Genomic DNA, 24,859 nt, shown 5'->3' on the forward strand with positions numbered 1-24,859 from the left:
TGATCATACGTTCTTGTTTGGCTTTTCTGTGTAGTGCAATATTCTTCCTTTACTGGAAATGCATTTAGTTAGGACTGGTAAATGTAAAAGAGATCAGCTTGTAGTGTGTGTGGTTAGTAATAGTATGGAAAGAAGAGATCATTGATATCCTGACAAATTTACTTTTCTTTATGGCTGTAAAGACTTGTAGTTATGTTTTACTCAATGATTTGGTCATTTTTATATTTTTCTCCCACAGCTGCGTCTTAACAGCATTAAGAAGTTGTCTACTATAGCCCTGGCTTTGGGGGTGGAAAGAACTAGGACAGAACTGCTGCCATTCCTTACTGGTAGGTATTTTTATATAGCCATGAGTGTTGGTCTCTGCAAGATGTCCTACGTGGTAAGCGTAATATGTTGGGACAAAAAAGGCCTTCTCAATACTATTATCACAGGGTTGAAAGTAAAAAAATTGTCAAAATGGTAAATGTATTCTGTAGGATAACCACTTCCCTTCACTGAAGCACCCAAACTCATTAATGTGGAGGGGTGTCCACATTACTTTTGAAGTCAATGTGATAGTCAGGTATTCACATCCCTTTGGTCATATAATGTATGTTGAATTCTGTTAACTATATCCCTTCCTTTATTAACCACTTCCCATCTGGGCCAATTCTGACATTTCGCTCCTACATGTAAAATTCATAATTTTTTTTTTTTTTTCTACAAAATGATTCCGACCCTAGGGAAGTGATGGTGAACCTTGGCACCCTAGATGTTTTGGGACTACATTTCCCATGATTAAGCTACACTGCATCACAGGAAATGTAGTTCCAAAACATCTGGGGTGCTAAGGTTTGCCATCGCTGCCCTAGGGTTAAAAAAGTAAAAGTAAAGTTAGCCCAATTTTTAATGTGAAAGATGTTACGCCAAGTAAATGGATACCTAACATGTCATGCTTTAAAATTTCACACACTTGTGGACTGGCGCCAAACTTTGGTACTTACAAATTTCCATAGGCGACGTCTTTACTTGAGCACGCGGTGTTGCTTTAACCACTTCCCGACCAGCGCACGACGATGTACGTCGACAGAATGGCACGGGCAGGCATATTGGCGTACATGTACGTCCAATATTCGTTGCCGCCGTGCCATCGGGAGCGCGCCACAGGAGTGTGGATTACCCGATAAAAAGGGGCCCTCGGTTCCTGAAGATTTTTAAACGGAGCCCACCTTGGGAGGTTTAGATTGGGTCTGTTGGTTTTACCACAGAAAACCCTGTGGTGGGAAAGGTAAGTGGAGATTTCTAAGGAATTTTTAAAGTTTATTATGAATTGTCTCCTTTAAAAAAAAGTACATTTTGTCATGCCTAAAAGTCACCACTGGGGGCTGTATAGAGCACGTACCTTGTCATGCTTTCCTCAAAAATCAGAAGAAGCAGCTGCAGATTCCCTTTGGCCTCCAGTAAGATTGAGAGGGGATTTTCTTACAACCCCCCCTTCCCCCCCCAATCTGGATAAAGCTCTCCCACATGGATAGGGGATGCCAGAATGATCGGCGATGCCGCACCGGGCGGTTTGATTACTGAGTCGATTTATTCTGGTAGTACCTCTGCATTTGTGCATCGGGCTATGGTCAGAAGGGGGAGTAGAAACACCCCAAAAAAGGGCTCAAGAGGGACTCTTCAAGCTCAAAGCCTGAACTCCTCTCTAAAATGGCATCCTCCCTTGAGAGATCTGAAGTGGCTGGTCAGAGTGAGACATCAGGTGTTGCAACTGTTTCCAACAATGGAGCCCCTGTCTGTTACTGAAGTTTTCCCCTCAACCATATTATGATGGTTGAGTTTAGTGGCTTTAATCGCCTCCCAGAGTGGGGCTAAGCGCCATAGGTCCCATTCTGTTACCCAGGACCCTCAAAATGTGGAACAGGGGGCGGGAGGTGATGAATTTTTCTCATGGAACCAGGAAGAGGCTGATGACTCCTCTTCTGAGGGGTCAAATGCAGAAGGATCGGGTTCACAATCTGAAAGATTGATGGCAACTCTTTATCCTATGGAGGAAAAGTTTAATAAAAAATGGGAGATACCAGCTCGCTGCTTTATCCTCTGTGAATAAAAGTTTGACTTGTCCGGTAGACAGTGCTCAAATGCTTAGGGATCCAACAGATATAAATTTGGAATTCCTATTAAACACTTTTTTCTCTGGCAGTTTCTGTAACTCGTTCTGTGCTGGCAGCAAGCAATTGGTGTATATCAATTCTTGTGAGACCAGTTTAAACAGGTGCTCAAGGTTATTCCTGATCAGCGGGCCCAAGATTTGGCAGAGCTACCAGGGGCGTTATGTTTTGCAGTAGACGCTATGAGAGATTTTATTCTCCAGGCCTCACACCTTAAAATTGGTCAACTGAAGCACCCTGCAAAAAGCTCCTGGCTAGTTTTTCCTTTTTGTGGTGAATGGCTGTTTGCGGATCATCTGGATAAGTACATCCAAAGAATTTCTAATGGGAAAAGTACCCTTTTGCCAATTAGGAAAAGGAGTAAGCGTATTTCATTTAAACAAGCCTCTTCCCCAGTGCCAGGAGCATCAGCCTCCAGGCAGTCTTGACGGCCTCCACCGTCAAATTCAAGAAAACCTACGAAACAAAATACTAAAGCCTCCTTATGAAGGGTCGCCCCCGCTCGCTTGAGTGGGGGGAAGACTTCTGCATTTCTCAAGGATCGGCAGGAAAAGTGTCAAGACAAATGGGTGTCTTCCTCAATAACCTAGGGTACAAACTAGAGTTCCGAGAGTCCCCATTGCCTCATTTTCTCAGATCAAACATTCCCAGGGATCCAGAGAAAAAGAAGTCTCTCGTTCAAGCATTGGACCATCTTTTGTCTCAAAAGGTGATATCGGTGGTCCCCATGGAAGAGCAGGGATTGGGGTTGTATTCAAACCTCTCAAAATTCACGGTACCAAAAACAAACAGGGATGTCAAACCCATTAAAGATCGAAATCGGTTTTTAAATATCTGCTCTTTTTGCATGGAGTTAATCCGATCAGTAGTCTCCATCCTACAAGGTGGAAACTTCTGGCGTCAATCGACATCAAGGATGCATACCTCCCATGTACCGATTTTTCCCCGCTCACCAGAAATATCTAAGTTTTCAAGATAAAAAAAAAAAAAAATCCTCATTTTCATTTAGTAGCTCTGCCTTTTCAGACAAGCTACTGCTCCTCGCGTATATACAAAGGTTCTGGCCCCTCCTGTAGCTGGATTAAGGGCTCAAGGTATAACTATTTTAGTGTACCTAGACGCTTTGCTCTTGATAGATGGTAGCCCGCTTAAACCAAAGTATGGTCACCACAGTCAACTACCTGGAATACCTATGTTTGATTCTCAACCTAGAAAAATCTTCCTTAAAACCATCAAGGAGATTGGAAAACTTGGGTCTGATCATAGCTACAGCCCAGAAGAGGGTATTCTTACCCCAGGCGACGATCAGTGCCTTAAGGGAGCTGATTCAGGTAGTCAAGGCAAAGAAGAATCCTTCTATTCGACTTTACATGAGGTTGTTGGGAAAGACGGTGGCTTCATTCGAGGCTGTTCCTTATGTTAATTGACTGCTGCAAAACAGTATCCTATTGGCTTGGAACAGGAAGGTCTTGGCTCTAGATTTCCCAATGTGTTTGTCTCCAAAGGTGCTGGAGATCCTCAGTTGGCGGTTGATAACCCAGAATCTGCAGAAAGGAAAATCCTTCCTACCAGTTAAATGGAAGGTGGCAACAGATGCCAGCCTTTTGGGTTGGGGAGCAGTCCTGGAAGAGGCGACCGTCCAAGGGAAATGGTCCAGGTCAGAAATAACCTTGCCCATTAATATTCTAGAGATTCAGGCAGCATGCTTGGCCCTGAGGGCCTGGACGTTCAGATTACAGAATTGTCAGAGTACGGAATTGTCATGTCCGGATCCAATGCCACAGCAGTGGCTTATATTAATCACCAAGGGAGCACAAGAAGTCGTGCGGCTCAGAGAGAGGTGAATCTTATCCTATCTTGGGCAGAAAACAATGTACCTTGCCTGTCGGCAGTCTTCATTCCAGAAATAGAGAATTGGTGGGCGGACTACTTGAGTTGCCAGCAGTTGTTCCCGGGAGAATGGTCTCTTCACCCCGACATCTTCCTGGCAATATGTCAAGATTGGGGATTCCTTAAGTAAATCTGTTTTGCATCCAGGTTCAACAAAAAGATCAACAACTTTGTGTCAGGAACAAAAGATCCGTCAGCTTGCGGAACAGATGCCTTAGTATTCCCGTGGAATCGGTTTTCACTGTTTTATGCATTCCCATCTCTTCTGCTATTTCCACGACTTCTTCGCAGGAAGGGAAGTTGGTGATTTTTGTGGCCCAGGAGATCCTAGTTTGCAGAGATCATAAAGATGGTGGCAGGGGACCCATGGCCCCTACCACCACGTTCAGACCTTCTCTCGCAAGGTCCGGTATTCCATCCTACCTTACAAATGCTAAATTTAATGGTTTGGCTATTGAGACCCACATTCTAAAGAAGTGTGGGCTGTCAGGTTCAGTGGTATCTACCTTTGGTTAATGCAAGGAAGCCGGCCTCCAGGATCATATATTAGAGTCTGGAAGGCATATGTCTCCTGGTGTGAATCCAGGGGTTGGCACCCCAGGATGTATGTCATGGGTGGAATCCTTGACTTTCTACAAATGGGGTTAGAAATGAAGTCTAGGCTTTATCTGTATTTTAGCGACCACTTCCTTTGCATTCTTTGGTTCGTAGCTTTATTCAGGTGGTAACATGGCTTAATCCTCCGGTTAGGTCACCCCTTAACCCTAGGGACTTGAATTTAATTCTGTCAGTATTACAGAAATAGCCTTTTGAGCCGATACAACATATTCCCTTGGTCCTTTTGACCAGGAAACTAGTTTTTCTGGTAGCCCTTTCTTCTGCAAGAAAGTTATCAGTGTTGGCTGCTCTTTCTTGTAAAGAGCCATATTTAGTCACAAGGATAAGGTAGTATTGCATCCTCATCCTAACTTTCTACTGAAGGTGGTGTCAAGTTTTCATTTAAACCAGGATATTGTCCTACCTTCATTTTTTCCAGAACCCAGTTCTATGGAAGAAAAGTCACTACATTCTCTTGATGTGGTGAGAGCAGTCAAGGTCTACTTGAAGGCGACTGCTCAGATAAAAAAAAAAAAAAACTGCTGTTTTGATTGTATTTCCTGAGGGTCCTAAAAGGACAGGCAGTCAAAAATATTCCATTTCCAAATGGATTTGACCTTTTCATATCAAAGTGCACTCCACAAGGGCTGTTAGTGCTTCGTGGGCAGTGCATCACCAAGCCTCCATGGCTCAAATCTGCAAGGCCGCAACTTGGTCTTCAGTCCATACATTTACCAGATTCTATCAGGTAGATGTAAAAAGGCATGGGGATATCGCCTTTGGGCGCAGTGTGCTGCAAGCAGCAGTAAAAGTCCTCTGATCTCATGGTGCCCTAATTTTGTTGTCTCCCTTCCTTCAGTTGGCGTTGCTCTGAGACATCCCATGTAGTAATTACTAATCCTCTGTGTCCCGTGATGTACGATTAAGAAAATAATGGATTTTTCAGGTAAGCTGTTATGAAAATCCTTTTTCTGTGAAGTACTTCACGGGACACAGAGGTCCCTTCCTTCCTTTCTGGTGTACATGTGTATTGCTTTGCTACAAAAACTGAGGTTCTTCCAGTAGTGGGAGGGGTTATATAGGGAGTGGACTTCCTGTCACTGTGCCAGTGTCCATCACCTGAAGGTGGCCTATAACCCACATAGTAATAATTATGGCACTGTGTCCCGTGATGTACTTCAAAGAAAAGGATTTTACAGGTAAGTTGTTATAAAAATCCTATTTTCTGGTTTCTTTAGGATATTGCATGTTGCAGACAATCATTGATTAGTGAAGCTTTGTTGCTATTCTCCGGCTATTACTTGACGAAGTAGATATTTTATAAACCACTCCCTGAGCTTTATTCCCAATTCCCTAGCCCACGTTTTTTTATTTATTTTTTTAGTTTGTGTTTGGGCTGTTTCACACGTGTGGCCCGTTCAGGTCCATGGTCGCTTCATACATCTCCATGGAGTGGCGGATGTCTGCTGACATCCGCTCTGATCCACTAAATGTGGACAGATGGAAACCCTATTTTCCGTGCGTCTGGCGCATAGAGGAGAGCGGAGATCTGAATGGTCCGTCCCTGCGCAGTGTGTAGAGATGGACTTGTCATCTGCTAGCTCAGCGGGGATCAGCAGAGCGATCCCTGCTGAGCAAGCGGATGACTGAATACGGATCTGCACATGTGAAAGGGGCCTAAATGTAGTTTGCTGCATCATTATACCTATGAATATTTTTGTTTATAAAGAGAAAGAGATCTAATAGTACATTTGTTTATATGGTGTGTTGTCTATTCCAGACACTATATACGATGAAGATGAAGTACTTCTGGCCCTCGCTGAGCAGCTGGGAAGCTTTACTTCTCTGGTTGGTGGACCTGAATTTGTCCACTGTCTTCTTGTAAGTACATATCCTTTTTTTATTTTATTTTTTCAGCTAAACATACTTAGGTTCTGGACTTCTGTTAGTCACTATTGACGTTAAACAATACAGAGTGGTCAAGGGCCCATCCGTATCTGTTTGGGAAGTTAAAAAGCAGCAGCAGGTCATCCTGTTTTCTACTCCAGGGGTCTCCACACTTTCTAAACAAGGGACCAGTTTACTGTTCTTCAGACTTTAGGGGTGAGGTCTGTGGAGATAGAAAATGTGCCAACATCATTGGGACAAAAAAATGTTCTAACACCTGTGGTCAGTAGGAGGAAGTATCCGATCATTGGTATTAGTGGGAAGAATAGTGCCCCACTGTTGGTGACGGCTAAAAGAATGATGTCTCATTGTTGGCTTCAGAGGCATAGTGTCCCTGGGGCCAGATGAAGGCAGGCAGAGGGCCACAATCAGCCCACACGCTGCAGTTTGGAGAGCCCTGTTTTTGTGTAGGCATGTTCACAATGTAGCAAGCACTATGCAAAGCAGCAGAAAGCTACTTGGTTTCAATGACCAGCTAATTTGGCTTTATGCCCCTACTTGTGAGCAGGAGCAGGTCATATTAAAGGGAGGCAACAGGCATTCTAGGTGGTCAAAGACATGCTACTGGAAATCTCGATGACGTTTTTAGACAATTCAGAGTTTTTTCACTTTCGTGAGGAAGTCCTTGTAAAAATAAACCAAACATCAGCTCATCACCCCATTTACAATAGGTATAGAAAAGAATCAAAATTTTTTGTTTCCTCCACCCTGGAGGGAACATCTTTAAGAAGGGGGGCCTCCTCTAATTTTTTCCTCTAAGACCCTTTGTCCTCCCATCCTACCCAGGCAGTGGCAGCGGTAGCACTTTGGGTCCCTCTTTCCCCTTTGGTGCTTGGTGAGAGCCAGGGGCCTGCAATGTCCTGGGAGGCAACAGCAGCGCGTGAACTGCCTCCTATTTTGTGCGGGCCAACGGGAAGGTCGCGCCGGAAGTGACAGTGTGTCAGCGCCAACGTTGTTTCCGGAGTGGACACGGAGGAGGCAGAACAGAAGCTGGCGCCTATTTCCACTTCCAGTCTGGTGCAGTGGCACTATTGGAGTCTGGAAGCAGTGTGTGAAGCCACGGGTGGAACGCTGCACACCTGCCATGGAGGATGCAATGGTGGGGACAGGCACCAGCAAGGCAGGAGGCAGCGGTTTAAGTCTGTCTATTCCCTTACCTGTTCCAGTTTCTCTTTTTTATCTTTTCCCCCTAGTGACAAGGAGCCTGTCTGGGCAATGGAATTTTACAATGGCATCTCCCCGTGGGATGATCGCGGGAATCCCCGCGGCGATCGAGTCCACGGGACCCGAGACTGGACTCGCGGGGGTCCCGTCCGGCACGCGAGTCCGGTCTCGGGGTGGGGTGTGTGGCTCAGCGCTGTTCCAGTCAGGCTTTATTCTGTTGCATTAGTATGGTTATATCTGGTGATTGCCTTTATCAGGGGGCATGGAAGTGATCAAGCTGTCATTTTTCATATAGTGTGGTCATCTGCCTGCTTTGCAGTAAGTCAGGTTGGCTGTATCATATAGTGGATGGGCAGAATCGCAAATCCTTGCTATGCAAAAACAGTTTGTGTGTGTTTTAACTGTACATTTACTTGTTTGGAGTTTGTTGCTAGTTACAACTACTGATATCTGGTGGTTAGTATTGATTCTAGACACATTTTGCAATTAGTTGAGATTGGTACATCCCTTGGTCACATTCGTATTTGTGTAAGACTTACCAAATTATGAAGTGCGAAGCCAAGACATATTAGCTATGCAGAGTTTTAAAAAACTTGTGCTTAAAGAGGAAGTAAATCCTCTTTAAAAAGAGAAAAAACTCCTGCAAGAAAAAGGCATAATGAGCTAGTATGCATAGGTAATTCATAATGAGTTAGTATGCTATTACAGATCGAAGCCCCCACAGTGGTCCTCTTCTCCCCCCTCTGGCCGCTGACATGTTGTCCCAGAGTTACTTCTGGTTATTGCAGCCCTGGCACTGTGATTGGCCGGAGCCTTGATGACATCACTCCCGCACATGGGAGCCGCTGGTAATGGCACGGAGACTGCCGCAACGGCACATAGGTGCCATTGCTTCAGTTTTCCCCAGTGCGCATGTGCTGATGACATTGGCCCATGCAGGGGATATCTCCTTAACCGTGTAGGTTTAGGAGAGATCCTGAATAGCTACAGGTAAGTCTTACCTGTAGCATAAGGTTGTAAAATGCGCTGTCTGCTGAATTGCAGCAGTAAAAGAGACACTAACAGTGGGATGGGAGCTCGGTGGTGTAGCAGACCTGCAGTTGATGCACAGGCACCACTGAATTCAATCAATAAGGCATACTCTAAGTGGACAGGGACACTAAGGCTGCTTTCACACTGAGACGGCAGGTCCGTTAGCGGTAAAGCGCTGCTAGTTGCTGAGCTGCCTCAGTGTTAAATTGGCTTACATTTATTTTTGTTTACTCTTTTAAAGGCTCAGTTTTATTTTATGTCTTCACTTTGTTTTACTAAAGTTCTTTTTTGATCAGGATCACATCATGCCAATTACAAAAAGATCCATGTAAAATTCATTTTATTTCACTTTTATTCATTAATTTATACCTTTTTTTTTTTTTTTTTTTTTTTAACATTCTGTCAATATTTGTAAAATGTAGGGCTGAAACAATTAATCGACAACGAATCGATTATGAAATTAATCGATTACTATTTTCATAATCGATCAATCGGCAATTAACAAAATAGGGTTAAAGTTAATGAGTCAATGATATTTACTAGATTGACCCTTTAATAGTAATTCTCTCCTCTAATAGTATATACACTATATCTTCTCTAATAGTATATACACTATATCTTCTCTAATGGTATATATTCTATATCTTTCCTCAAATAGTATATACAGTATATCTCTCCTCTAATAGTATATATCCCCTCTAATATATATATATATATACAGTATATCTCTTCTGTCTGTTATTCTCAGAGTGGATTCGATATTTTGCTCCCTAACCATATAGTTGGTTATATTTACTACTGCATATAGATATTTAAGAATAAATTGCCTTTTTTTTGTTGTTTTTTTTTTTTTTTTTTTTTTTTTTTTTTTTAACTTTACATGTTAACTAAATTATACACCACACTTTTTTTTTTTTATGGATATTAACCGATTAATCAAAACAATAATCGGCCAACTAATCGATTATGAAAATAATCGTTAGTTGCAGCCCTAGTAAAATGTGGCCCTTTTACTGTTCTATCTGGAATAATTAAGGTGCATATAAGACCTACTCAATCACCATGTAAAATGGTGGTAAACTCTATGAATGGAAAAAAGAAACTTTCTCAACTGCAAGGCAAATATCATGCACTGAATTCTGGCACATTTTGAAAGACTTGCCTTAATACCAAGCCCTCCAGTGGCACGCTGTCACTGCTGCAGAGGCTTCCACCTTCATCCGGTCTTCCTTCCAGGTTTCCTTCAAGCTGTCTGACTGGCTGAACCGGGATACCTGCACTCCCAAGCATGCGCGCGAGAGTCTAGGGCACAGCACACAGCTCTGAAGGAACAGCACGGGTATGCCATTCCTTCAGAGCACATGTGCAGGTGAATTAACTTCCTGCTGCTGGTGCATACGGTGCATTTTTAGGAGATATTCATTTTACCTACAGGTAACCTTATATTATAAGCTTACCTGTAGGAAAAAATAAAAGCAGAGGGTTTACTGCCACTTTAACAGTTGAGGTCCTAATTTTTTAGGTGTATGGACCCTTTTTTTTTTTTTTTTTTTTTTTTTTTTTTTTTTTTTTGCCTCCTTCAGCTACTCCTATAGGTTCTTAGATATACGGTAGTTATTGCATGCTTGCATCATCACTTAGGCTTCTAAATTGTTGATGAGGTTTCAACACAAAGTTCTGCAACCTGATGCTTAAAGTGGTTGTAAACCCTTACAAACCACTTTGACCTACAGGTAAGCCTAGATTAAGGCTTACCTGTAGGTCCAAGAAATATCTCCTAAACCTATACGGTTTAGGAGATATTTGCCCGAAGACAGGCACCGCTGTCTACGGCGCATGCGCCGTAGACAGTGGCGCACTGAGCGCGGCATTTCCAATAATGGAGCTGCCGCGCGTGTCGGCTCCCGTGCGCATGCGCAGGAGTGACGTCATCGCGGCTCCGCCGAATGACAGCGGCGGAGCTGCGAGACCCCACCGAAAAGATGGATTTCACAGGGGACAGCGGTGACATCGCTGGCTCCTGTGTCAGGTAAGTGACACATAATGGGCTACTATGTGATGCATAGTAGTCCATTATGCTTTGCCTTTGCAGGGAATGAAAGAGGAAGTAAACCCATTAGGGTTTACTTCCTCTTTAAAGCTGTCATATGAAGCCGATTATATTGCATTCTGACTGTCAAGGATTTGAGAGCATTTCTTCCCTATTTCAGTCTAGTCCATCAAGAAACATGAAAGTTGTTCTTAGACTGATGCCTTGTCCTTTTTTGTCCTTTGTTGGCTTCAGCTACAAAGCTTGCATCTGGCTCCCCACTTCCCTGCCAATCTACTTTGTGCGTCAGCAAGTAAAGCTGCCAAAGTCTTAGATCTCTTCTGAGCATTTTCCGCCTTCTGAAATGAGCGGCCTGCAAGCAGTGCGGATATTGAGACATTAGGTGCCATCTGGGGGGCCCTTCTCTCCTGGCTCCTGTCCCAAACTTGTGTTCAAATTGGCAGCTCTTAAATATTTTTATCAACGTCACCAGCTCAGTTGAAACTCATTTATGTAGGTTGGGAGCAGATGCTGCTTGAACAAAACAGGCAGCACCAGGTGGTCTTGTAAGTATACACATAATACGCTTGTGGTGCAGCAGGATTTATAATAATCAGTGGCTGCTCAGAATTTATGTACATTCTGTGAAAGTGGTTCAGAAAGTTCCCTTAAAAGACCAGCCCTGCTAAGACAAATATGGAGGCTTCCACAGCCAAACTCTCCCTAAGAAAATGCTAATTACCTGACTGGCGCTGCTCTGGTGGCATGCATTCTCAGTCACTGGGGCAAGTATGTAGACCAGGATTTCTGACTTCACTAGCTGCATGCTTCTGTGTCAGTGATTTGGGAAGCATTGAATCCTGAAGCTGCCAGGCAACATTTTCAGCAGGCGGTCAGCAGTGGCAGTCTTATTTCTCAGGTTTCTTTTAACTGAAATGTATGCAAATGGCACATAATTGGCCTGTATTCTGAGCTATTTCTCCTTTGTTCTTTTGATTCCTGTCCTGCATCTGAATGTAGGTAAGAGCAGGAACATGCCAACATGAGATTAAGCAGCTACAATACTTGTTTCTTTCAAAAATAGATTTCCGGCAGTAGATTAAAGGCTATACTCATTGCCTTTTTAATAAGAGTGGAGATATTTTATGTGAGAATGTTTTTAAAGGTGTTTTGACCTTTTTATTATAAGCAGAACTGTAGGCACATGTAAAATACAGACATTGGCTGCCACAGTTGTCTATTAAATAAAATATTTTTTAATGTAGCATGTAAAAGTGTGTTTTTTTTGTTTTTTTTCACTTGCTTCAAGCCCCTGCACTCTTTGGCTGGCAGTATGTAGAGTTTTCAGGCAGCAGCCCACTGGCATTTCACACATCATTTTAGTGTCTATCTGGAAACACATTGTCTTTTTGAATATTTACAATCCAGTCTACTGGATGTGGTCAGAGAGTTGACATCACCATATTTAATTGTAATACAAAGAGTTGTCACTGTCCTAGATATGCATTGTGACAGCGGTGTGCGAGTGGTGGCTGAACAGCACTGCGGATTGTTCTGCAGCTAAAGCTGCCGCCCATATACTGTATGTACAGTGCATCCAAAAAGTATTCACAGCGCTTTGCTTTTTCCACACTTTTTTTTTATGTTACAGCCTTATCCCAGAATAAGTTAAATTCATTATTTGTCCCCCAAAATTCTACAAAGAATACCCCATAATGACAATGTTAAAGAAGTTTGTTTGAAAACTTTGCAAATTTATTAAAAGCAACAAATGAAAAACACATATATATACGTAAGTATTGAAAGCCTTTGCCATGACATTCAAAATTGAGCTCAGGTGCATCCTGTTTTCACTGGTTATCCTTGATAACTTCATTTGCATCCACCTGTGGTAAATTCAGTTGAATTGGACATGATTTGGAAAGGCACACACCTGTCTATATAATGTCCCACAGATAACAGTGAATGTCAGAGCACAAACCAAGCGATGAAGTCCAAGAAATTGTCTGTAGACCTCCAAAACAGAATTGTATCGAGGCACAGATCTGGGGAAGGGTACAGAATAATTTCTGCAGCAATGGGCAGAGTGGCCTCCATCACCTGTAAATGGATGTTTGAAACCACCAAGACTCTTCCTAGATGGGGCCATCTGGCCAAACTGAGTGATGGGGGGAGAAGGTCCTTAAGGAGGTGACCAAGAACCCGATGGTCACTCTGGCAGAGCTCCAGCATTTCTCGGAGGAGAGGGGAGAACCTTCCAGAAGAACAAACATCTCAGCAGCACTCCACCAATCAGGCTTGTATGGTAGAGTGGCCAGATGGAAGCCACTCCTCAGTAAAAGGCACATGACAGCCCACCTGGAGTTTGCCAAAAGGCACCTGAAGAACTGTGACCATGAGAAACAAAATTCTCTGGTCCGATGAAACACAGATTGAACTCTTTGGCCTGAATGACAAGTGTCTTGTCCGGAGGAATCCAGGCACAGCTCATCACCTGGCCAATACCATCCCTACAGTGAAGCTTGGTGGTGGCAGCATCATGCTGTGGGGATGTGTTGCAGCTGCAGCTGAACTGGGAGACTAGTCAGGATTGAGGGAAAGATGAATGCAGCAATGTACAGAGACATCCTGGATAAAAACCTGCTCCCAGAGTGCTCTGGACCTGACTGGGGTGAAGGCTCATCTTCCAACAGGACAATGACCCCAAGCACACAGCCAAGATAACAAAGGAGTGGCTATGGAACAACTCTGTGAATGTCCTTGAGTGGCCCAGACTTGAACCCGATTGAACATCTCTAGGGAGATCGGAAAATGGCTGTGCACTGATGCTCCCCATCAAACATAATGGAGCTTGAGAGTTTCTGCAAAGAATGGGGGAAAAACCACCAAAAAATAGGTGTGCCAATCTTGTAGCATCATACTCAAAAAGACTGGAATCTGTAACTGACAACTGTGCTTCAACAAAGTACTGAGCAAAGGCTGTACATGACATTCTCCCCCCCCCCCCCCCCTTTTTTTTTTAATAATGTGCAAAGATTTCAAACAAACTTCTTTCACGTTGTCATTATGGCGTATTGTTTGTAGAATTTTGAAAAAATAATGAATTTAATCAGTTTTGGAATAAGGCTGTACCAACAAAATGTGGAAAAAGTGAAGTAATGGAATACTTTCCGGATGCACTGTATTTCTGCTTTAAATACATGGTAAAGACTAAGGCCTCATTCACACCAGGCGGATCCACTGCCATGGAGTCCGCCCGCTCAGCGGGAGATCTCTGTTGATCTCCGCTGAGCCGGTGGATGACGGGTCCCTCTCTGCTCACTGAGTGGGGAGGGGCTTGTCTAGTGCCGCTGCTTGCAGTGGAGAGATTGGACAAAAACGAACAGCTTGTCCTTTTTCATCAGATCTCACCTGATCCGATCCGCCAGGGATGGATGCGAAAGTAGGGCTATCCGTCAGACCGGGTCGGATGTCGGCGGACATGTCACCGCAATGTGATCCATGTTAGTCTATGGAGCACCCGTTCAGGTCCGCCTGTCAGTTTTGTCTGCAGACCTGAACAGTCCAACAGTGTGAAAGGGGCCTAAAGAGTAATTGAGTGGAACATCCTGGAGGATAGTAAAAGGGGTTCTATTCAGTGCAAACTAATAGATGCTGGAGTTCCATTTTTAGGGTTTTATGCTATTTAAATACTTTTTTTTTTTTTCTCATCTGTCTTTATAAATGCTCCCTTGTTAGGCTTCTGTAGTTCATTACTGTGTTCTGCCTCCAGTAATTTGTGTCTTTTAATATACACAGCCTCCACTGGAAAGCTTGGCAACTGTTGAAGAGACAGTAGTTCGTGACAAGGCAGTGGAGTCCTTGAGGAAGATCTCTCATGAACATTCTCCTGTTGACCTTGAAGCTCATTTTGTGCCACTAGTGAAACGTCTAGCCAGTGGAGACTGGTTCACATCACGTACATCAGCGTGTGGGCTCTTCAGTGTATGCTATCCAAGAGTTTCTAGTACTGTCAAGATGGAAATTAGGCAGTAAGTCCAACTTGGATTTAATCGGTTTTATAAAACCTAATTTGTGTATACAATTTTTTATTTTATATGCCTGTTTACATAAATATCAGGAAACCCTTCTGGCTGGAATAATTTACCAAAATTCCATGCATTTATGTATATTTGTATGTTTGTAGATATGTATATATAATTGCATGTTTATTTGTATATAGACATTTCCGCAATCTGTGCTCTGATGACACTCCAATGGTACGACGTGCTGCTGCTTCAAAGCTTGGTGAATTTGCTAAAGTACTTGAACTGGAATATGTGAAAAATGATATCATTCCACTCTTTACCAACCTAGCCTCGGATGAGCAGGTGAGCGATGGATCATACTATATGGATAGATTTCCAAAGAATAATGGAGAATTAAATGACAATGTAGTGAAAGTTTTGAAAATCATCTATAAGCTCTCTACCACTCTACATTTGTTATACTGATGTTCTAAATACAATTTTCCTGATACAGTACCTGTCAGATGATTTGCTTTTGGAGCGTGAGGTTATATTGTAGCTTTTTATTTTAAAACTACACTATAGGATGCCTTCTGGTCTGTTTCACAAATGGGATATTCATTTACCTGTTAAGTGATCATAATATAGGGGTATCTTATTTATGGGCATCCTTTTTTTTTTTTTTTTTTTTTTTTTTCCTCTTGGGCATGCTATCAAGTGTCCTTTTGTTGAATTTGCCGGACAAGGACAGATAAGACACAGTGAGTGCCCGTTCACACTACCGCGACTTAGCCGCCTGACAAGTCGCGCTCCGTTCTGTACTATGGAACCGTTCTAATAGGAGCTCCGACTTAGAAAAAGGTTCCTGTACTATTTTTGGTGCGCCTTTAGGCGACTTGCATTGACTTCTATACAGTAGTCGCTTTGCAAGTCGCTGTGCAGGTCGCGTCTGTGTGTCGCGCTGCAAGTCGTGTCGCCCCTGTGTGAACGGGCACTGAGGGTGGTACTGCTGCACATGCTCAGTTTGGTCTCTATTCCTGAAGAGAATATTTCCTGTTTGAGCAGAGCTTTTCAGGTGTGATGTCAATATCATGTGACATGTGGGCATGTATACAGATTCCAAATGACAGCCCAGTCCCTCCCTCCCTCCCTCCCTCCTCCATGCTCAGTAACTAAAAAAGAACATGGTAGGTGCTTGCCTTCTGAACTACAGAGGAGGTGTTTCAGTTGGCAGAGTCAGTACAGGTATCGCTGCCTGCAAGCAACAAGGTACCATTGCATACACCAGTCAGCCATAACTTTGACAAGTTAAGTAAATAACATTGATTATCCTGTTACAAAGGCATCTGAAAGTCTGTGGGATGTTCAGTATTAGGCAGCAAGTATACATGTTGTCTATGAAGTTGATGAGTTGAAAGCAGAAAAAAATGGGCATCACAGTTTGCTGTGTATGGGGCTGCATCAGGGTGCTCTTGCTGTCCACAGCCAAAAGTGCCTAGAATGGGTATGTCTGCATCAGAACTGAACCATGGAGTAATGACAGGTGGCCCGGCCTCAAGAATCATGTCTTCTTTTACATCATGTGGAAGGCTGGGTGCATTGCTCACTTCCAAAAGAAATGGCACAGGGATGCAGCACGGAAAGAAGGCAAGCTGGCAGAGGCATTATGATGGTTTGGGCAATGTTCTGCTGGGAACCCTTGGGTCTTGCCTACCTATACGTTGTTGCTGACCAAGTACACACTCCTACATAGAAGCGGTATTGTCTGGTGCCAGTGGCCTCTTTTCAGCAGGATAATGCACCCTGTTTCACTGCAAAAATTGTTTAAGAATGGTTTGAGGAACATAATTGAGTGAGGTGCTGACTTGCCCTCCAAATTCTCCAAATCTCAATTCATTGAGCATCTGTTGGATGTGCTGAGAAAAATAAGTCTGATCCGTGGAGGCCCAACCTTGCAGCTTAAAGGACTGAGGCTTGATTCACACTACTGTGATGTGATTTTTGACTCCATTTGCAGTGCCATTATGTAGTGAAACTTTGGTTATGTATTGGATTTGGTTTGTATCTATGGGGCTAAATCACACTATAGTTTGCACCAAAGTAGCGCAGGAAGCTTTTCCAAAATCGCACCACACAGTCACATTGATGTAAATGGGTGCCTTTGAAAATAATGGACTTTCTCGTCATGAGTCTGCAACGCAAGTCGCATCTGAAATCTCACTAGTGTAAACCAGGCCTATGGAGGCTTCCATTTTTTTCTCATGAGGACTTATGGAATCCATGCTGATACATGTTCAGTCATCTATCACAAAGTAAAGAACGGGACATCTGGAGATTGATCTTTAAGGCGTACAACCCCTGCAGGGTTACTTACTTCTGGTGAGTAGGATTCCTGGTGGGGGAGCACAGAAGTCACAGTGAAGACTGCATAGGAAGCACCAAAGTCACTTTAAAGATTTTCTAAGGACTTGTTTGAATTAGCACCATTGAACATTGATTTGGGACTTATTCCACATATATATATTTTGTCTTGTATACTTCACGTATATATATATTTTTTGCATATTTTCTTGCATTTTATTTTTATATTTTTATTTATTTTTTATTATTTTTTATCTTTTATTTATTTTTTATTTTATTTTTTCACTTTTTTACGTGTATATGCACCTTTCACACATATATATATTTTATGGTTTAGAGTATTTTTTAGCTTTTATCACTAAAAGGTTTTGGTATATTTTTTCACCTTTTGTGTGCACTAATACACACACACTTCTTATTTACAATTGTCTGATTTCTGGTATATGAAGTGTTTATATATTCCCTATATTTAATTATTAGGCCTATATATATATTTTTGTCACGCTACACAGGCTTTACATAGACACTGGTTTAGGATATATATATATATATAATATTTCTGTCACTTAACACTCTTTGAGTATACATATGTGATTTTAGGTTGATTATTAATGAATGTCATACTAAACATACAGAGATACCTCTATCACTATACACTGGTTTGGTGTACTTATGGTATTGTTGTTAGTAGGTTTACCATTGAGTGACACTTTTTTCGCACTGTTGCGACTTGATTTATAATCGCATTAGGTTGCACATGTAGTTTGGTACACGTGACTTTCAGGTTTTTTGGCCTAAAGGTATAATTTATTTGAGATTGAGGGTTTGTTTATCCCTTGTAAGGAAATACTCTAGCCTGTTCCAACATCGTCAGTTCCTGTATTCCCGCCGTTTTGGAGATTTAATATGCAATGGGTGTGATTACTAGTCCCCAATACTAGGATTCTAGGTTTCGTGTCCACTGTCCCTGGTGGCCTATAGATTTACTACACCCATTGTTTGATATAACCTTTTCAGGGTGAAGTTGAGGTTCCCTCTGGTTAACATAGAGCCTCAGTAGATCAAGGGACACTATTGGGCTCTTTGAAAAAAGACCTTGATTTTTATTTTTATTTCTACCCATTTATACTCCATGAGTCCACTTTGGAATGGAAACCTGTGTTTAGGTGGCGCCATTTAACCCGACACTATTTCAGTAAATCTCCTCTAAATCACACTATAGTTTGCACCAAAGTAGCGCAGGAAGCTTTTCCAAAATCGCACCACACAGTCACATTGATGTAAATGGGTGCCTTTGAAAATAATGGACTTTCTCGTCATGAGTCTGCAACGCAAGTCGCTTCTGAAATCTCACTAGTGTAAACCAGGCCTTAAAGGATCTGCTACTGACAACTTGGTGCCAGATACCACAGCATACCTTCAGAGGTCTAGGGACATCATGTCTCAATGGTTCAGGGCTGTTGTGGCAATAAAGGGACCTGCTCAATATGGGTGGTCAAAAAAAGTTATGGCTGATCGGTCTATATAGTCCTTAGAAATTGATAGTAAACAGCAGAGGAGAAGTGAAGGGAAGCTATGGCCAGCAGAGAGTCCACACTCACAATATGAAAGGAGATTTTTCAAGTAACCTTGTGTTTGGCGTGTCAAAAATAAGTATTTGTATTGCTATTAAAATGAGTGCATGCTGTGACCAAAGAATTACTTACTCTTTTGTAGGTTGCGACTCGTTAGCAGCATGTGTCGGAAAATTTACACGGTTATTGGATAATTATTTGTTTTCGAAAGACTGTTGTGTACTCACATGATCAGTTCAATGCTGGACCCACAGTAGATATGTCTCTATACTTGGCTGAAAGAGACAAGCCTTGTATTATACCTTGCAGTGTAAAATGTAATCCAGTCAAATACTAACGAAGCCTAAACCTTCTCTCACCCCACTGTAAGCCTATTCTAACTACCCTGTAGAGGAAAGAAGTTTGTACTTGCCTATGCCGGGGAAGCTCCAGTCTAGTCACCTAAACGGGTCACGGTGCTGGCTTCAGTGCAGAGGGACAGCCAACAATAGCTGCACCATAGAAAGGCTATGGATGACATCGTTCAGGCTCTGTAGCCGTTGTCAGCAATCTCTTCTCTACACTGAAGTCAGCCATTGAAGAGATGTGACCCGACCAAAGCTCCCTCAACATGGCCAAGTAGATGAATTTCCTTTACAGGGTAGTTAGAATAGGCTTAGAGTGGGGGTCCGAGTAGGTTTAGTTAGTATTTGACTGGAATTGACACTTTAAGCAGTGTCCAGGAGGAAAAGCTAAAATTCCCATGATTCCCCCCTATATTTTCTTGATTCATGAATGTGTGTTGCAGACCATTGGTACCACTCTGCTAGCATGTCCCTGAATGACTGCATCCAGAAGCTGTGTATTTGAATGAACAGTGCCTCACATTCATGTTACCGTATATACTCGAGTATAAGCCGAGATTTTCAGCCTCTTTTTTGAGGCTGAAAGTGCCCCCTCGGCTTATACTCGAGTCATCGCTGTCTGCCCGCTCGATCAGCGTGTCGAGCAGACAGACAGCGGCCATTCTATCATTCAAAAGCCGCGCCTCCGGCTCCGCCTTCGCCTGTGATAGGCGGAACACTGAATTTCCCAGCAGCCTGTGTTCCGCCTATCACGGACATCGTATCATCCTCGTACTACGGACGAGGATGATACGATGTACGTGATAGGCGGAACACAGGCTGCTGGGAAATTCAGTGTTCCGCCTATCACAGGCGAAGGCGGCGGCGCAGCTTTTGAATTTTACAATGGCCGCCGAGGCGCCGACGAAGAGGGCACGGGACGGAGGCAAGGCAAGGCACGGCACGGGACGGGACGGAGGCAAGGCACGGCGGCGAGGCACGGCACGGCACGGGACGGAGGCAAGGAGGCAAGGCACGGGACGGAGGCTCGGGACAAAGGCTCGGGACACAGGTAGGCTGGAGACACACACACACACACACACACACACACACACACACACACACACACACACACACACACACACACACACACACGGATACACACACACACAGGGATGGATGGATGGATGGAGACACACACACACAGGGATGGATGGATGGAGACACACACACACACACAGGGATGGATGGATGGATGGATGGAGACACACACACAGGGATGGATGGATGGATGGACGGACACACAGGGATGGACGGACACACACACAGGGATGGACAGGCATGTCTTACCCTCGGCTTATACACGAGTCAATAAGTTTGCCAGTTTTTTTGGGGGTAAATTGGGGGCCTCGGCTTATATTCGGGTCGGCCTATACTCGAGTATATACGGTACTTTACCATTGCGTGTTAGGAAGATTTATTGTAAATCTGTATGAAAGAACATTGTTCTCCCATAGCAAACATGAAAAAATCCTCATCTTTACAATTTGTTGTTCCTGTAGGACTCTGTGAGACTTTTGGCCGTTGAAGCCTGTGTTAGCATTGCTCAACTTCTTCCAGAAGAGGATCTTGAAGCTCTGGTGATGCCTACTCTTCGACAAGCAACTGAAGATAAATCTTGGCGTGTCCGATATATGGTGGCTGACAAATTTTCAGAGGTAGTGAGAAGTCTACAGCTAAATGTATTGATAATGTTTCTATCACTAATCATATAATGTCCTAGGATTGGTGAGGGGTGGGTTGTTTTGGTAAGCTGAGCTTCCACAGATGTATTTGTTAAAAATATTTTTAAACTTAACTAGTGGAAGTACCCGATTTTGACTTTTTCAATCCCCTGTACAACAAAGATTAGACTGGGAGAGGGAGAAACAGCCTAAGTTGCCAGTCGCATGTACTGCCATGCTTATGCGCTAACAGGGAACATACTGATGGGGGGGGGGGGGGGGGGGGGGAAGCAGACTGTCAGATTTCATCAGTCTGCTGCCTCTTCACTGGTTAGTCAGACCTGAGGTTGGGAGTAAGACCTAGTTGTACCACTAGAGAAAGATGGGTCTGTCAGAGCTGGCTCAAAGGAACTATTTCTATACCAAAGTTATTCTTGTGCTTTATCATACTGTAGTAGCATCTACAATCACTGAGTAGTGTTACAGCAGCCACCCATCTGCTACCCAAACAAAATCCAGTTAGGCTTAGGAGCTTCCCAGCAATTCAGCGGAAGCCTTGTATTTTTAGAAATCATACAAGGCTTTCACTGATTGGCTGAGTGGAAAGGTAGGCAGATGTCACGATTTCCACCTTGGGTAGTTTGAGGAAGCCTTATATTCATGAAAATACAGGGATTCCTCCAAATGTTTGGGAAGCGCTCAGCCTGACTCATTTTTGTACCGGCAGCAGACAGGAATTTTCCTGTGACCTGGACTGAGCACAGCACGTCATACTGTATGTAGTTAATGCTACTACAGTATGATACAGAACAAGAAGAATAACTTGGTTATGTAAATAAGCTGGCCCAAACAAACTAAAGACAAGTAAAAGTAAGGGCTACTTTAAAGACAAGTGTGACAGTTTAAATATATTGCATATTGGTTTCTGAGATTTTACGATGTGCTTGCTACCTTGAGGGTAAGTTCTTAGTAACTGACATCTCATTTACTTTTCAGCTCCAGAAAGCTGTTGGGCCAGAGATCACAAAGAATGACCTTGTTCCGCATTCCAGAATCTCTTGAAAGATTGTGAAGCCGAGGTTAGAGCTGCAGGAGCGCACAAAGTAAAAGGTAAGCCAGGTGTTACTAGATTTGGCTCTTTGTTTTAATTCCAAATTTTTTTTTTTTTTTTTTTAATTGAACTAGCCAGTTATTCTATTTTTCAAAACTACAAGCTCTCCAGCAGAGTGTTTACATTAGTGATGGGAAGAAACCATTTAATGCTGGCAAAGGTTGCTTACTATGATCAGCTTTTATGTAAAACCTTTATCCCAAAAAGGAAAAAAAACTGCTGTAACTGCTTATGAAATATTAGCTGGAGTTTGGCTTCAGTTTTAATCAAAATCTGCTAGTACATCTCAGTGTTTCTCAACCTTTTTACTTTTGAAGAACCCCTGGCAAAAAGTCTGAGATCTCGGAGAACCCTCAAAATATTTTTTTATCTACAGCGCATGAAAATTTTATCAGTGAGCTGTAGGTATAAAAAATGATTTTTAGAAATGGGATTAAAAAATAGAACAAATATGAAAACTTAATTATTTGCTGAACAGGCCTTTTCTGTAACTTTTTGTTCACAAGTTTAAACTAGTACAAATAACTATAAAATGCTTTTCCTGGAGAAAATGCGTGAGAATGCTGAATTGCTAAAGCTAACTGAATGAATAGCTTAAATCCGTGAGAATAGTTGAAAGTAGGAATGGTTTTAAAATAAACATGAATTTCATTTAAAAACTTTAACACCACCACTAATGTTTGAAAGATGTGGAATGTTTAAAGGTTTTAGAGCATTAATTCCCACACCTAATGAGTGAGAGAACCTAGCTGCCTGTCCCTTGAACACACTGTAAAAAAACATCTAGTCACTATCCGCTAGCTGCCTGAGTGAGACGCTGTGAGAGAATCCTTCAAACAAGCCTTAATAAATCCACAACAGTACATGCTATGTAAACAGCGACTTCACCGTTAGACACACTGCCTTTTTGAACGCTTCGGCATGAAATTTATGTAGATAAACTTAAAAATGTGGGCATGTCAGTGATTTAAAAAAGTTAGCTGTGCGTTTCGCTGGGAAATGTGAAGAATTTTATATAGGACAGTCAATGGAAGAATGTGTAGAACTCTTGTCATTTGGAAGCTCAAGCAGCCAAAAGTTAAAAGGCATATCACAAAAATTAGCACATTGCCAGAAACTACACAGAAATACCTACGTTTTGATGTATAAATTGTGTATGACAAGTAGATCGTGTGTGTGAGCAATTTATAGAGAAGGAACTTTTTTTTTTTTTTTTTTAAGGCTCTGTGCTCTGGTATGACATCATCCACTCTTGGCCCTTGTACACACGGTCGGAGATTCCGTCGGAATGTGTCCGATCGGAGCGTTTTGTCGGATATTCCGTCTGTGTGTGGTCTGCATCGGACTGTTTACGTCGGAATATCCGTCGGACCAACTTTTCCAACTGGCTGAAATATTTTCTGACAAAATGCTCCGATCAGACATACTCCGATCATGTGTAGAGAATTCCGATCGGACAAAGTGCCACGCATGCTCAGATCAAATTCCTTCACCAAAGCTATTGGCTACTAGCGTGAACATAGTCCCGTCGTAACGAAATAACGTCATTGCGTCAGATTTTCCGACAACTTTGTCCGACCGTGTGTATACAACAGTTTCGACGGACGGATCCAACGGATTTGGTTGTCGGAATCTCCGACCGCGTGTACAAGGGCTAAGCAGCCCAATACACCATGTTTAATCGATAGCTTTGGTCTAGGAATTTGATCTGAGCATGCGTGGCACTTTGTCCGATTGGAATTCTCTACACATGATCGGACAAAGTCCGATCGGATCATGTTGTCGGAACATTTTACATTTTACAGCCCAGCTGGAAAACTTGGTCCATCGGATACTCCGACGGAAACAGTCCGATGGAGCCCACACACTGTCGGTTTATCCGACAACCCGGTCCTATCGGACATTGTCCATCGGAATGTCCGACCGTGTGTACAAGAGCTAAAAGGTATAGCCAGATAGCTGAATATTTGGTGAATATTTTAAAGTTTGGCTTCTGTAGGTGAAAGTATGAAGGAGCTGAAACTTTTGGGAGCAGAAGATTTTAAGGATTTGAAGTATGCTCTCATTCGCTTCAATGTTAAAGTGTTAAGCTTAATATTTTAAAAAGTATAAATCGTAAAAAAGTCCCATCATTAGCTGAAAGAGCTGAACATGTTAAAAGTTGAATGGTTTTAATAGCTGAAAGTATGCAGACATTACGCAGAGCCGAAAAACTTACGAGATAATAATAATAAAAATAAAAACTAATAACAATAGTGGGACTACTGAAGCATTCCCACTAATAAAATAGCACAGGTCAAACACAGTGCCTTAGTTTATTAATAAAGCAGAGCTACTGTCACAAAGGTTCATGAACAGATGTCATGTGAAATAAATACACATGAGGAGTAATAACAATTGAGTGGAGACAGTGCCAGAAACCTCAGGTGTAAGGAAAAAGATGTTGCTATGCTGTATCTTTAAAACGCCCCACTGCAGTATGTGTGTCACACGCCCCTTCTGGGTTCAAACTCACCGATAGGATGACAGGATCATGCATGGATAGATAAACCACAGATCTCCTTAACAGGGTAGCAGGTGTCACAGCAAAGTCCGCCGGTTCTCAGGACAAGAAAAGAGACTCCACATAGTGTAAATCCGTTTTTGTCTATTTAAAAGTTTCTCCATACAGCTTAAATTTGTAACATCAGGCATTCCTTAGTGTAAAATCGTGTGTTCCTGGTATCACTCAGGAGACAGTAGCTCACACTAAAATGGAAGCGGCGTTCAGCGATCACTTCCTGGTGTGTCTTCCTTGGAATGCACGTATCGTTTCCGGTTGTTAAGCCACTCCCCTGACTAGTTTTGTCGTTACGACTTCCTCCGAGGGCCGCAGGAAGACACACCAGGAAGTAAGCACTGAACACTGCTTCCATTTTAGTGTGAGCTACTGTCTCCTGAGTGATAC

The 24,859-nt window shown here is 42.7% G+C and overlaps 1 protein-coding gene across 1 annotated transcript in view; it reads left to right on the forward strand.

The window, feature by feature from the left end:
• Positions 1-24,859, forward strand: part of PPP2R1B (protein phosphatase 2 scaffold subunit Abeta) — an 83,170-nt gene that overhangs the window by 24,460 nt on the left and 33,851 nt on the right. Inside the window, 7 exon segments of the mRNA XM_077456933.1 lie at positions 239-329; positions 6,421-6,521; positions 14,611-14,843; positions 15,035-15,182; positions 20,640-20,795; positions 21,798-21,843; positions 21,846-21,911. Of these exon segments, the coding sequence (XP_077313059.1) occupies positions 239-329; positions 6,421-6,521; positions 14,611-14,843; positions 15,035-15,182; positions 20,640-20,795; positions 21,798-21,843; positions 21,846-21,911 (841 nt within the window).

This window comes from Lithobates pipiens, unplaced genomic scaffold, assembly GCF_037356315.1.
Source record: "Lithobates pipiens isolate NorthernLeopardFrog02 unplaced genomic scaffold, aLitPip1_a1.2 Scaffold_27, whole genome shotgun sequence".
Classification (NCBI taxonomy): Eukaryota; Metazoa; Chordata; class Amphibia; order Anura; family Ranidae; genus Lithobates; species Lithobates pipiens.